The sequence below is a fragment of the Onychomys torridus genome, chromosome 3, assembly GCF_903995425.1.
Source record: "Onychomys torridus chromosome 3, mOncTor1.1, whole genome shotgun sequence".
In the NCBI taxonomy this organism is placed as follows: domain Eukaryota; kingdom Metazoa; phylum Chordata; class Mammalia; order Rodentia; family Cricetidae; genus Onychomys; species Onychomys torridus.
The window spans coordinates 9,730,500-9,746,159 of record NC_050445.1 but is presented as its reverse complement, the minus strand read 5'-3'; the positions used below and the strand labels follow the sequence as shown (position 1 = coordinate 9,746,159).

The window sequence follows — 15,660 nt, the reverse complement described above, 5'->3', positions numbered from 1 at the left end:
TGTAGCCCTGGCTATCCTGGAACTCACTCTGTCAACCAGGCTGGCCTTGAACTCACAGAGATCCTCCTGCCTCTGCCTCCCTAGGGCTGGCATTAAAGATATGCACCACCACTGTCTGGTTAATTTAAATTATTTTTAATTTAAAAATATTCATTAATAAAATAAATAAATCTAACAAACAAACAAATAGTATTTCACCCAATTATTTTGTACACTAAAGTCAACTACAAAGACATTCTATTAAGACTGTGATGGCTTAAAGACCCACAGCTGGACAACATGCAGAGTTTAAAACAGGCTTTCATGTGCTTGCTTCAGCAGCACATAAACTAAAATTGGAACGATACAGAGAAGATTAGCATGGCCCCTGCGCAAGGATGACATGCAAATTTGTGAAGTGTTCCATATTTTTATACTCAGACTTAAAAAAAAAGAGGCTTTCGAGTGCTCAGCCCTGAATGGACGTCTTTATCACACTCGAGTCACAGGGAAGCGGGGCAGGAAGACTGCGAGAGCCACACGTGGTGGACGACTGAAGCAGCATTTCCTAGACACATCCGGGCCAACACGCTGATGAACTCATAGACTGTGGCAGCATGCAGAAGTTAAAGCTAGACCAAACACCACCACGGGTGGGGGGAAGTGGGCACAAAATACCACCCCGGGCTAAGAAACTATTTGAAAATTGACAGCTTCTGGGAGAGGGGCAAATCAGTGTTCTTCAGTGGAGTGATACTGATATCAGCCGTCGCTCCTGGGCAGGCCCCATGCTCAGTAGTTGACGAACACAAACCAAACTCCAACTATATTTCTCAGTTTTCTTTTTCTTTTATTTTTCAGAGAGAGAAAGAGCATGAAGTTGAAAGGAGATCTGGAAGAAGATGGGCAACACGAAAATTATAAAATATACTGTATGAAATTTTCAAAAAAAAAATTTAAAAAAAGAAAAAGAGTGTGATAGCTCATCTCAAGCTTGGTTAAAGTCAGATGAATTCACTTAAAGGAGAGAAAGAGGGAGGGAGGGAGGGAGAGAGAGAGAGATTGATTTTATTTTTAATCATGTACATGTGCCCGTAGAGGCCAGAAGCATCAAATCCTCTTGGATCTGAGGTTGTAGCCAGTTCTGAGCTGCCTCATGTGGGTGCTGGAACCTAACTCTGGTCCTCTGCAAGAGCAGAATGCGCAGTTAATGGCTGAGCTATCTCTCCAGACCATAGTTGAATATGTTTTCTTTGGGAATCCAGTTGACATATTCTGTCTTAGCTAACAGAGTAGGTTCCACACCTAAAGCCTTCTGAGATAGAGCAGTCACAGTGGCAGGGCTCAGGGATGCTGCATCAACAGCCCTCTGGCATTTGAGAAGACAGTAAGTCTGGCTGTCTCACGTGCCCTGCTCCCCTAAAGCAGGGCACGAAAGAGTTCTCTGATGGTCCGCTAACATCTGTCTTGGGCTGGAGAGGTGGCTTAGTGGTAACAGCACTGGTTGCTTTCCCAGAGGACTAGGCTCAGTTCCTACCCATATGGTGACTCACAACTGTTCCAGGGAATCCAGCACCCTCTTTTGGTCTCCACGGGCACCATGCACTCACGTGGTGCATAGACATACAGGTAATTGATGAAACCTTCTTTGGTTCACCCGTCTTTAAAAAAATTATCTTGCGTACGTCACTGTATTTGGGGCTTTTTGTCATTTACAGGCACACCTAACTCCAACGACTATCTTTAATCTAACTTTAAGATTCACTGATTGCAGGGCTTGCTGTTAAGAGACTGTCTCCGGACAACATACTACTCTTGTAGAGAAGGCCAGCACACATGCTGGGCAGCTTACAATCACCTGCAACCCAGCTCTAGGGGATCTGACTCTCCTCTAGCACCTACACTCGCACACACACACACACACACACACACACACACACACACACACAGAGCAAAATAAACAAAAATGGACATAAATAGTAAGGCAGGCAAGATGTCTCATCAGGAGAGTGCTTGTCATGTAACCCTGACAACCTGCATTCAGTCCCAGAAACTTAACGGCAAGAGGAGAGAACCTGAAAGTTGTCTCTGACATCTACAAATGTCTCATGGCTTGCACACGCATACACCTGAATTCACAACATGTCACATACATGTATATACACACTAATACATAAGAATAAAATTAAGGAAATAGTGCAGTGAAAATGCAAAGTGAGGCCTAAATTCCCATCCCAGTTGAAGTCTCCGTCATTCTTTAATGACAAGACCAATATGTAAATTATAGCTGATGCAAATCAGTGCCTGATGTGTTCCCAAGAGCATGCAAAAAGCCGTTTTGCCGTGCATGATATCAAAACAGCACACTAGCCTACTTGACGACATTGAGCACTAGCCAGAAGCTAGTGGAAGCGGAAAGTATTACTGCTAGCAGCTAGCTAATTTTTATTAAACATTAAAGAAAGCACATTTTTATTCCCTCTCCACATATTCAGTAGATGATCTCAGTTTTCTTAGTAAAACTCAGAACTTCCAATGGCAAGCCCTCTACTACTTTCTAGTATCAAATTTCCAGACCTATCCTGTCTATCCCCATCTTGCTTCCTTTTCTGTGTTCCACTGTGTCTCTCCCACCCGAGGGCAACTTCTCTGTCTCTCCACCCCAGGGCAACTTCTCTGTCTCTCCCATCCCAGGGCAACTTCTCTGTCTCTCCCAACCCAGGGCAACTTCTCTCCGTGCACTTTGCATCTAGCATGCATGTCTCAGGGAATCTGCAAGGTCAACTAGCCTATCTCTTGTCTTCTCTACAGGATTATTCCTATTTGTTTCTAACTACCTTGCCTTTCCTGAAGGGTCCTGGCTAATAATCTCCTCTCCCCCTTCAGTCAGGGCACCTCAGTACTTGCCTGGGTGATTCTCTTTTTGGTACTTTTATAGCTGACCCCACCAGTGAGACTACAGGCTCCATAATGAATCAGGTTGAAGTCAAATTCATTCTCCTCCATGTCAGTTTCCTCATAGAATACCTCGAAGAATCAAAACACGCCATGGTACTTTTGTAAAGTAAAAATCCTTATAATCAGGATTTGTGGTTGCACACTTAGATATTTTTCAGAATTTTGTCTTCTGTATTTGTAATTTTGAAATTGTATATGTATATATATATATATAAACTTAATGAGGGCATTGTTGAATAGTTAAACTAAGAAAATGTTATTCCTAACAGCCTTTGTTGAAACAACTTGTGTTTACATAAAGAGTTGACCAAGATTTCTTATGTTAGAAGTTAGTGTTTAGTTAGTTATATGGACTCTATTGCCCTGGAAGTTAATAATACTATTTTAATATAAGAGGGGGACATTGTAGAGAAACATTAAATGCTTCATAGTTATTGCAATTTGTTTATCAATCTATCTATCTATCTATCTATCTATCTATCTATCTATTTATGTGTGCCATATTAGGGATTGACCTAAGGCCTTATGAATGCCAGGCAAGCGTTGTACCACTTACACCCCAGCTCTGCATATTGAATGTTATATGATTATGTGCTTCAGTAAAAAGAAATTGAATAAAGTAATGGGAGAAAAAAGTTATGCTTCTGACTCAAGCTCATCAGAAGATGTATTTTAGGAGCAGACTTTCAATTACATGTCTTCAACTAACAATTTAGCTCAGGCAGTGAGAATGACTGCTTCCTCTCAATTTTGTGATGATTTCCTGGTTTGCTGTTGCTTCGAGCGATTACATAAAGGCGGTAAGTTCCCAAAACAGTGGAAAATGTAGTATTGAAAACTTCCAGTGGTGAGGCTCTACAGACGGTGCTTCCAGGACAGAAAAAATGCAGGGGCCTACACAGGTGTGACAAGGGACAGGGTCACTGTGATTTACCTAGCAGCTTTCATTTACCGATGCACAGCCAACTCCAGTGGCCCTCTTTTAGGGGCACGAGTGAGAGACCGCACTGTATTCAGAGGTTTTTACTACTGAAAGCCAACCACCGGAAAGAATATGCAGTGGAAATCCCGAGCTCTTTGGCAGAGATGGACGAGGAGCTCCACAAACAGCCAAGCCTTTTCACAGATGAAGCGTGGGTTGCAGGCAAGCACTTAACAATACCACGGCACACTTCTTAGCGGCCTCCCAAACGAGCAGTGTACAATTCAGTTTACCCTTTTCCCCCTTTTTGGGCTTGGGATATTTATGAATTTCATCTAGAAAATTTTATTCTAAGTATTATTCTAATAAGAAAAAAATGGAGCTACTTTGGTAATTACTTTAGAAATTATCAGGGAAATGAATCAAGATTAGGCCGCTACAGTGTCTTAATAATTTTGATGCTGTCAAATAATATTCATTAGTGAAGCCAAAAGTTTATCGATGGATGGTGATGAAATAGTGGTTTAATGCTTGAAAATTTTCAATGATTACACACATGAGTAAGTAAACAAGAGTCAAAAGCATTAGTACATTTTCTATAGTCTTATTAGCTAAGATGGTGCGCACGCGCGCGCACTGAGCTGCATCCCCAGCTCCCACTCTCTTTACTTTTTGAGGAAAGGTTTCCCTAGTAACAGAGCTTGGCCTTATAGTTTTGATCTCTTGGCTCAGCCTCCTGAGTGGCCGGGATTATAGGCCTGGGCTAAAGTGTCATTTAGTCAGTATCATGATTACATATGCTGTTTTATCAGTGATTTATATATACTGTTCAGTGTGTAGATTTTTGCAAATGCTGCTATAACAAATTACCACAAGCCAGGCCGTGGTGGTGCTTTAATCCCAGCCCCTGTGAGACAGAGGCAGATAGATCTACACAAAGAAACTCTGTCTTGAAAAAACAAAACAACCCAAAGAACCAATTACCAGGAGCCTAGTAGCTTTAAAAAACAAACAAACATACAGATTTCTTTTCTGGAAACTAAAGTCTACAATGACTTTCACTGTTGAGCTAGGCCAAAACTGAACATCAGTGCCTGTATTCTGTCTAAAAGATCCAGTGGAAAAATTCTTTCCTTTGCCAGTTCTAGCTTCCAGGACCATCTGGAGTCTTTGGTTTGGGGTTCCTTCTTCCTATCTCAAAGCCATCCTTATAGATCTTCAAGTTTCTGGGTCTCTGTTGTCCCATGTCTGACTCTGACCTTCCCCCTAGGCTCCTGGTATGGGAGTCAAGCATGCTAGGGAAGCACTCTGTACTAAGCCAGAGCACTTAGCCTCTGCTTGTCTCTGTTTCAATAGTGGTCCATCAGAATAATCTTCCTAGCTCTTGTCTGCACTTTCATTTCGGCACTGGCCTGTAATCTGAGCCATTGGGAGGCTGAAGCAGAAGGACCACAAGTTCAAGACTTGCCTGGGCTACAGAGTGAGTTGAAGGCCAGCTGGGGCAACTTTATGTGACTCTCAAAATAAAAGCTAAAAAGAGGGCTATGGATATTCTTTCTGTTTGTTTGTTTTTAATGGAGGGAGAGTACTGGGGCTTGAACCCAGGGCCTCCTAAATGTTAGGCAAGCACTCTCACCAAGCTACACCTTCCTTGTGCATATCAAGTTTTAGACTGACATACCCAAAAGACTGAAACTTTCTGTGACTGAAACTAAATCATGAAAAATCATTTTCAAGTGTGAAAATAAAAACAATTACTAAAAAAAATCAAACACACACACACACACCCCTTCACACATACATACTCCAAAACAGCAGAAGACATTTTCTGTTATCTGCTATAGGGAATTATTTCAAATCTTAGCTAAGATTTATTCTTTCATGAAAAGTTGCATGCTTTTCTACTTTTTGAAATAAAAAATTTCCTTGGAAATGTTCCATATGTCTATGAATTATTTTCCCCAGTGAGCACACAGTTATAGTTTATTATAAAAATGAGGACTATCTTTATCTAATGTGTAGCAGTCAAGTACAGTGAGAGAACACATGTTATTTGGGAATGACGCAGAAAGTCCCCTTCCAGCAAGTTAAAAGTTAAAAATAATGCATTTACCAACCCTGCCTAAAAATATAAGACTGGTTTTTTAATCTCTCTGCAAAAATTAAGATATATGTTTAAAAGGTAAAATTAAATGCTTGTATATGTAAAATGAGCTGGCAGAAAAGAAATGGGGCCTGGGGTTCCTGTTCTAGTTGATGCCATTGGAGTGAGGAAGCCTGGAGCTAGGGCCGAGGCAGAGAACTCAGACAGGAAGGTCCTCGGTTTTCAGCACACACTGTGGCCTTTAGATTGCTGAACAAATGGACGAGGCCAGTGAAGCATGCCAGCAAGAACTGCACAACTCCAGATTTCCTTCTTGATAACACTGATGTGCCTGGCACGGTCCTCATGTTGTGGCTGACACCACACGGTCCTCATGTGGTGTCACCAGTACTGACTCTGCTACTGAAACCCAGACAGTTGGAACATTGAAGCAGACATCCAACAAGGAGAAAACCGAGGGGAAGAACGGAGATTCAAGTTACTAATGGAAGAGTGCCTTGCAAGCACGTTGCTGGGAATGAAACTTGTGTTCTGAAAGGGGATGGCGAAGATGTGATGGAAGGGATACAAGGAAGCGGGGTGGAGTTCAAAAATTAAATGGATATGGCCAGGTATGGTGGTGCATGCCTAAAATACCAGTTTTGGCAAATTCAAGATAGGCCTGGGCTATATAATGAGACCTTATCCTAAAAATAAACAAAGTTAAAGGGGTGTGAGAGGAAAATATGAAAGAGTTTCTGTGTATAGTAACATCTGATGCAAATTATGGGCAAATACATGACTGGGTGCCTAAAGGCCGAGATAAACATGCCTTCATGTGTTTCTGTTTTCTCTGTAGTGGTATACTGTAGAGAAAAAGAGAACTTAGTTGAGACTTTTAAATAATATTTGAGTTTATTCTTATTGGCCTTAGAGTAGTAATTTGTAAGGCCCTACTGTTTAATATTGACAACTTTGAAAGTCACTGAAAAAAATTAAATGGCAATTTAATGTTAACAGCTGCTTATGGTTATCAAATCCATCAAGACCCTTCATGAATATATTAACACAACCCCACTAAATTACTGTTGCTGTAGACAGCTTGGTATTTTAAAAATGCCTGGTAAGAATAAGGACACTATAATAACAGGAAGGCCTGGTCATGGCTCACGTTCTATATTGACATAGGGCCAGAAACTCCAGACCTGTTTCACTCACTTCATACTGCAGAATCTCTGCTAACTTAGCTATAAAGAGATCTCTAGAAATGTACTAGAAAAGCTTGCTTGACCTAAATTCATGTTTTTACTTATCACAATAAAGAAACAAAAATAAAATGCCCATAACAAAAATAGCTCATCTGAGTAAAGGTTAGAGAAAACTCAACAAATAATTCATACTGATCTGTATGCCTGAAACCTGATTGTGAGCTTAATTAACAAGGTGGCTGTGTTCTTCGGTATCTTTTCCCCACATGTTGACGGGAGGTTATGAGGATCTGAGTTCTTAAGGAGAAAGCAGTGCACGCTGCACAGCATATGTCCACAGACACCTTGCTTGCTTCACACTGGGAGACTTAGAGCCATTCTTTGGAAGAATCATATATTTAAACTACAAAATATTGTCTCTTATCTTTCATCCAAAGTTCCTTTTTTAAAAATTTGGTGATATTGGGGACTGAACCTAGGACCTCACATTTACTAGGCAAGCACTCTATCACTGAGCTATATTCCCAACCTTCTTTTTTTACTTCTTATTTTAGGCAGCCAGAGCTGGTGTTAAACTTTGTAGCCCATGCTAGACAATGTCACTAAGTGTCCAGTTTGGTGTTAAACTTTGTAGCCAACGTAGGCCACGCACTTGCCATTCCTCTGTTCTGGTCTCTTTAAGTAGGTGGGATGATAGTTTGCGGGCTACCGTGCCTGGCTTGCAGCATACTCATTGCAAGTACCATAAGACATGGCTCCACAGATCAAGGTTTCTCATCTAAACCCTTAGTCTCAACTGGAAGAATTTCAGGGAGTGATGACCAGGGCCAGCTTGAGGGTTGGAGGGCTGGGGAAATTTAAGTTACACAAGCAGCCTTGAATCTTATCCTTTACTGAAGGATAACTCTTCCTAACTCTGTGATGAACCCGGATAAATATAACTTTCAAGGTCAGCCATCGTACCTCTCAAGGTAAAAGCAGAGACTTGGATGAAAAGAACTAAAAGGGAGGGAAAAACTGTTTTCTGTGTACTTGCTCATGCTTCAAACTAACTTCATGAGCCAGAGCAGGAGTAAACAGTCTGTGTGGAGAGGACTGCTCATTAAAGTTTAGATCATGATGAGGAAGTATTTCCTCGGCATGTTCTTAGTGAGCTGCAGGGACTAAGACTGATGATTGACAGAAAACAACACAGCCCTGGGTTCCTGTCTTCTCAGGAGTTCCAGGGAGAAGAGAAGCCCAGTGTGGAAGACGGGAGTGAACTGGTTACTTTGCTTATCCATTGATAAAATGTCTTTAAAGGCAACTTAAACTGATTTATTTTGGATCAGTTCGAGAGGGTTACAGTTTATCATGGTGGGGGAGTGTGGCAGCTGGAGCTGCTTGACATGTCAGGAAGCTGGCTCCATTGTGTTGGTTGGGAAGTGGAGAGCTTGGAAAAGGATTCAGGCTGGGCTATCCCTTCCAGCTCCTCCGCTATGGTCCTGTATCTGCCAGTTAGATCCCATGTCCAAAAGGCTCCACACTTTACAAAACAGCACCACAAATAGGGGGACCAAATATTCAAACACAGGACTCTGTGGGGATCTATTTCATATTCAACCATAACAGGGAATGAGACAGTTGTCTTCCAGGAAGACTAGATGTAATCAAGACTAAACATGTTCTTCTATTGAAAGTAGGTTTAATTAGGATTTGGTCTCAGAGCCAGTTAGGAGCAGGATAAAAGGTCAGAAGTAGATTGTCATCCAAACTGACCTCACAGCTAGGCTAGTAGTATGGCTCAGCTTCAGTGTTCAGCATGCACGAGGCTTTGTGTTAATCGTTGGTGAGGTGTGTGAGCGCTGAGAGTCTGGGAAGAGAGAGGAGGGTTACGACTGGGTAAGAGCCAACCCTGCCAGGTCAAGAACTGGAGAGAGGGCTCTCTCATCTTATTCCTCTCTTACAGATCCTAAAGACATAGAAGGTCTTGGGATGCAAATCCAATCAATGTAAAACTGTTTATTCTCCTTCTATTAAAATGATTACTCTAGACAGCAAATAAGAGGGCAGCAAATTGAGTGAGTGTGTGTGTTGTCTTGCTGTTGTAATAAACTATACTGAAAAGAGCAATAGCTATGTGTGGGCTGGGACTGTAGCTCAGTGATAGAACATGTGCCTAGCAAGCACAGGCTGTGACTTTCATCTGGCACAAACAACCCAAGAGAAAGAAAGTATAACATAGAAGCTCAGTCATGGGCTACTTCTATCAGAATTTGCTGGTTCTCGAGTTCAATGTCACATCTTTTAAGGGGGATAAATTCATATGAATTCCAATGAGAATGTATTTTTTTCTTGTTTATTGCTACACAATGAGAAACTCACATCATATTTAGAAACTTCAAATGGAAATAAAGATAATCTAGGAAACAAAACAAATCTTCGTTTCTAAACACCCTTTAAAAGCCATTACAAGGTGACTTGAAAGACAGGTTTAAGAGTTTTTCATGGGTTAAACTTAGAACTAAACACCAGCTCAGTTACTTCTTTTGTCTAAGATTCTCAGCTTACATGAGCACAAGGCTGTCTTGGTTGCTCCATCTCTTGGTTCTTGCTCTGGAAAAGCCAGTTGCAATATCAAAAGGGCATACATCGCCCCCAAAGAGAAACCCATGTTATCCAGAACTAAGGCCTTTATCCAGTGGCCAACAGGGAACTAAAGGTGCCAGCCGGCAGTCCAAGGATGAGCTATCTTCAGTCAGAACCTCTCGGCTACCGTCAAATCTGTGAATGACTGCCACTGAGCCTCATGAGAGATGCCGAGGCAGGATCATGTCAATCTGCTTGTAGATTCTTGGCCATCATACCTGTTAACAAAAGCTGCTAAGTTTTATTATGCAGAAATAAATAACAGACTCTATGCCTGAGGATAATCTTTCTTTTACATGACAGCTAGACAAAAATAAAGACGAGAGACAAAGAACGCTGTGTTTTGGCCATTGTCAGTTTCTCTTGCAGGCACATCTAAACTCTTTGAGATAAAGGCTTGTGGGCAGGTCCTTGGTCAGCACTCTACATTTATTTTGAAAGCCATAGAGAAGGGGGTTAGTTTTAGTTCTAGGGATGTATACTATTTTCTTTGAACTGGAGTATCTACTTCTGAGAAAAAAAATCAAGAGACTTTGTAAGAGGCTAGGGTTTTTCTGTGGAATGAGATGGGGGACTCAACCTCTTTTGGGATGAGATTTAAAGTTTCATTTATTATTATTGTTATTATTATTATCCTAATACAAGTAAAGTATGAAAAGTATTATTTGATTTCTCTACTAGTTCTTGTTATGAAAACATTTGAAGACAAGAGAAATAAGGATCCATTTCCTTCAGCTTCTCTTTATGTCTCTTTCCATCTTACAACCAATGCAGTAACTTTAGCAAGAAACACTAAAAATAACGGCATATACAAAGCATCGCCTAAGTGCATCCATCATAGACACAGACAAAACCTGTGTCTGAAAATGGTTTCCTAAATAGGAGAAGTGTGTTTCATACAACAAGTCCATTTTCTGTTATTGCCTTTTTTATTTGGACTACTAGATGCTATACATTTTAGGGTAATTTTAACAGTTTCTTGTCTCTTGCTAACAAGGATGACTTGTCATAATGAGCAGTGTAGACACTGTCCATTTGATCTACTCTACAGAGCTGTCTCTTTGAAACAGAGCAAATTGCCTCAGTTCCTTTGCGGAATGAGCTGAGTACAAATAAATAAGACACAAACAAAGTGTGGTCACTTTTATCTGAGGGCAGCACAGGGCGAGGATATCTAGAGGCTCTTAATAAAAACCATGACAGGACAGAGAATTAGGTGAGTAGAGTAATTTCTCCCAACAGAAACTGTCCACAGGAAAGTTTCTTATTTAGGAAAGTGGATGATTTTGTAGTTTAATAACAGTTCTTAATTCTTTCAAGTCAGAAGATCGAAATTTACTTTTAACTCCACAAAAAAGAATTTTAATCGTCAGTATTTTTTTTTTTTTTTTTTGTAAAAATAATTTATCACATTGCTCATCTGGGTAGGAATTTTGGATTCCATTTTGGCTAAATAGACACTTTGAAGGTGTCTTTTTTGTTATTATCTTGCATGTTTTACTTTAATGGTTAAGTTTTTGTTTTTGTAAGACATGGGCATCTAAATATCCTAATTTTTCCTTTTAAAATTAGTGTTTAGTACTGCCTCTTGAGAATTACATAAATGTCATAGTACATTTGAGTATTAATTTTTACAAGTAGTATCTGAAAAAATACAGGTATTTATTCATTTGGTGCTGGGAATTGTACATGCTAAACACATGCTCTCAGTTGTCCCCCAACACTGACATTTTTTGATGAAATAGTAATAGAGCTATTATTCTATGTTAGGCCTAGGATTCCAGCTGGGCATGACACTTACTAAGAATTTTACTCTGTAGGAATTAGGAAATAGTAAAATGGTTCTTAAAATCAAATCTCAGCACACCTTATATTTATCTATTGGAGACTTTTCCATTTAATCAGAATCTCTGGGGTAGGACTTGAGAATCCACACTTTAGTAGTTTCTTTCTGTGATTCTAAGGTAGACTGAAGTATAAGAACATTGGTCTAAAGAAAACTGGAGGGGAAAAAAAAAAGCTGGGCACAGCACATGCTGTGCTATCCTAGCACTCATGAGGTAGAAGCAGGCAGATCTCTAGGAGTTCAAGGCCAGCCTGGTCTACCTAGTGAGTTCCTAGGACAGCCAGAACTACATAGTGAGATCCTGTCTTGAAAACAAAACCAAACAAAATTTAAAAAAGAAGCTGGAGGGTACAAGAATAAGCAATTTACATTTTGATTGTAGCTTTGACACAATGTTCAGAGCACAACATCAGTACCTAGGAAAAATAAAAGATAGCCACTGTCTCTACCAAAAGAAACAAAAGCAGTTAGGGTGATATTCACGTGTCATTCTGAAAATGATGTACCAAAGGAAAGATGGGAGGTGCAACTTGGGGCATTTCAGTAGCACCGTTCCAAGCATACATTTACCGAAGTGGACACTCACAATGTTTTGCCTTGTCAGTTTCTACCTGAAGACTCCTATTAGCAGCCTCTTCTGTATTCTACAGTGACTCTGGTAGTTTCATTTTCTTTGATGGCAAATATGTCTACACAATAGGTCGTAAGTGATTGTAAAGGTTAATGGCACATGAATGTTATCATTTTACACACACACACACCCACACACACCACACACTTTAAAGACTCTAATGGAGCCAGAACTTCTCTTTTGGTTTAGAGTAAACCTGTATGATTTAAGGACAGAAGGCTCAGTCTTCGCTGACTAAATTAAAGAAAACAGATTTTATATATTCTTCTTATCACTACTAGCAACTAAAAAATACTTATAGGTGGACAGCGGTTCCGATGGATTACTAGTAGTATCAACTTAGCTTTCTGGTGTCCGCCCCAGAAGGATAATGTCTAGAACTTCTTCCATCAGAGCAAGGGAAATCATTCTCTCCAAGACTAGGTAGAAGAGTAATGGCAGGGCCAATCAGAACGCTCTGCCGTTTTAGAAGTGGGACGCTCAGGAAGAACTGGCGGAAAATGGGACTTTGTTACCTTCATTCAGACAAAGAAGGCCATGCTAGGGGCGGGGGTGTGGGGAAACTTCCTGGTGGGTTACCAGACCAGGGGTTTAAACCTTGGTGGGAACGACCACTAATCAGATGGCCCCTTAACAGGAAAGCGTGAAGGCACTGCGGAGACGTTATTTCCCGGAATCCTGGAGAAAGAGTGAGGTGTGGCTGCGGTACCAGTACCAAAAATGGCGCGGACGCACGTCAAGGCCCGGTCAGGTGACACGGCTCCAATCCGTTCCCTTCCTTTTGTGGCCCCGCCTCTAGCTCCACGTGTGGGCGTGGCCTGCCCGGAGGTGATATGGGCGTGGCCTGCCCGGAGGCGCTTTCTTTGGACACTTAGAAAGCATGGGCGACGCAAGCGCAGTCGGGCTCCAAGGCCGTTCTCCCCGCCCCCTCACCCATGGTCCCGCCCCGTTCTCCCGGCCGGGGCAGGGCCAGGCGTCCAGCGACTGCTGGCCCGAGAGCCAGTGACTTCCTTGTTGTGAGTCTCGGCCTTGTAGCTGTGTCCCGGCTCGTAGCCCCGCGGTGCTCACCCGGACAGCTAGCGCGAGTCCAGGTCCCAGCCACAACCATGCCCAACCCCAGCAGCACCTCCTCTCACGTCCCGCTCCCTGAGGAAATTAGGAACCTGTTGGCAGGTAAAGAGCGGGAAGGGGGCGGTGACACTGGGGGCGGGGGCGCGGGACGGCGAGCCGGCTGGGACAGAAGCGCTCAGCCTTCACCTTCTGCTGGCCGTGGGGGCGGGCTGAGTAGGGGGATCAGGTGCCGGGGTGTCCGGACGAGAAGGGAGTGGGCGTGTGTGCTGAAATGTGCTGATCCTCCCAGGAGAGACGGAGAGTTAAGAGTTTCCTAAAGACCCGAATGTGAGGGCGGAAGCTGGACAGCAAATGTTGATGAATGCATGTGTGAGAAGTGCGAAGGTAGATGTCCAAGCACTAGTTCCTGGGTGGTCAGGCCAGTAAGGGTGCAGCTGTTAGTTAGCAAAGAGACTGTAGGGCCGCAGGTGTTGAGAGGTAGGAAGTGGCATGGTGCTGTTTCCCCCATTTTCTTGAACAGTCATGTTTACATTTTTGAAGGGTTCCTAATTTTCAAATGGCCACTGCCTTCAGCCTCAGTAACTATTAAAGGGAAAAAGGGAAGGATGTGTTAAAAGTCCTACTTCCTGTGTCATGTGATGAAAGAAGTTCATCATTGCACCCTCATCTTCCCCCTTTTGGTTTTACATGCCCATTTATAGGAACTTTGAGGAGTTGAAATGTGTTTCCTCAGTGCTGTTAGGAATCTGCTGTTAGGTCAGTAATGTATAGAGGTGTGTATTTCCACTTACGGATCAAGGAAAGCTCTATGGTTCTGCACAAAGTAGAAAATACATCTTTTTAGAGTAGCACAAGACTTGCCCATGCTGGTGCTCTTGGATACCATCATATATTTTTTCTTGTAGAGATGTCAGAATGAGTTTGGTTGTCTTTAAAATATTTCTTCCAGTGCTGATTATGGATAATTGAATTAAAAAGTTTCTTCTAGATGCTTATGTTGTTGTAAGTTGTGTATTTTAATTGTTAAAAAACAAGGTCACTGAAAATGTAACAGTTGGAGCAATAATTTACTGTTGCAATAGTGTGAGAACAAGCATCATAATACCTTGTTAAACTGTTGGATTGTGTGCATCATGAATAGATCAAAATGCAAATATGTGTATGGATGCAGACTTGTGTTTGTATGAACACGATGCAGGGAGATGACAAACTGTCACTCTGAGAAATGCTTCTTGTCATTGACGAGTGTCACTAAGAAATGATGAAAGAAGGAAGCATCTATTCCATTGTATGAGTGTTTATAAGAGAAGCAGTTTTGTTTCACTATAGTTAACTTTTTGGGGGGGGGTGTCCAATGCTGGAATTGAATGTTTAGAAAAGTATTTTAATAACTAGATCAAAGAAATGTTTTATTCCAGAAATGTCACTGCTTTCAGGTTATTCTAGTTCCAGATGTTTTAATTAAAACAAAACAAAACAAAAACAAAAACAAAACCTCTGTTTAGTTTTTAAAGCTTGAAAGCTCCCTTAGTAGGCAAATTATCATATGGATCCACAGCTATACTTCTGACATAGTAGGTATGATATGGGCTATGAGACCCCTCATTCTCTGACCCTCATAGATTAGATTACAAGTATTTTCTGTGACTCTCTCTTGTATCATGTAAACCAAAGCTCAGAATTACACATTTATTTCCTAATGCTAACTTTCTGTACATATCTGCCATCGTTTAAGTCAGAGGTTGGACTAGCACAGTTTTTGAAATCAGCTTTTTCTAAAATACATGAGGGATTAAAACAGATATTAAAACAGTAAATATTTGCGGATTACAAGTTTGCATTACATTTTATTTTTAGAAGACATTTTAAACTCATGGATATGGTATATAGTAAAGTAATTAAACAAGTGAACTAGCCTTCTTCATAGCTTAAAACAACTTTTAAATATTCAAAGATGCTGTCAATAGTTATTTCATCCTTGAATCTTATTGGGATGCACGTGGATGATTCCATCATCCAAATGTTTTGGGTGATAGTACATGATTAAATATAGAATTGTAAAATTAGAGCGAAGTGTTTTAATTGATTTGGATTTTAGAGACATTGCTGGCTTACTTAGTGCGTTCTTTTTTAAATATGAGAAGAGGTACTGATCCTGGTACTTGTAAGTAGTTAAGGCTCTTAAAATTCATGGCACAGTGTGAATTAGATAAGGAGCCAACCTTTACAAGAATTTAAAATCCTCTGCTATCAGAAGAAAGAAAAATGACATTTAATTTTATGTTTCATCTGCTCATGATCTAAGTCATCATATGTCACACATGTTAAGTGTTT

General features: G+C 41.1%; 1 protein-coding gene and 1 non-coding gene across 2 annotated transcripts in view; both read left to right on the top strand.

The window, feature by feature from the left end:
- Nucleotides 1-305: 305 nt before the first annotated feature.
- Nucleotides 306-412, top strand: LOC118581005. Its single transcript, XR_004944645.1, has one exon. It is a non-coding gene; the product is annotated as a U6 spliceosomal RNA (small nuclear RNA).
- Nucleotides 413-13,221: 12,809 nt separating this feature from the next.
- Nucleotides 13,222-15,660, top strand: part of Skap2 (src kinase associated phosphoprotein 2) — a 155,694-nt gene continuing 153,255 nt past the window's right edge. Inside the window, exon 1 of the mRNA XM_036182949.1 lies at nt 13,222-13,428. Coding sequence (XP_036038842.1) covers nt 13,362-13,428 — 67 coding nt within the window. The 5' untranslated portion in view covers nt 13,222-13,361. The remainder of the gene's footprint in view (nt 13,429-15,660) is intronic.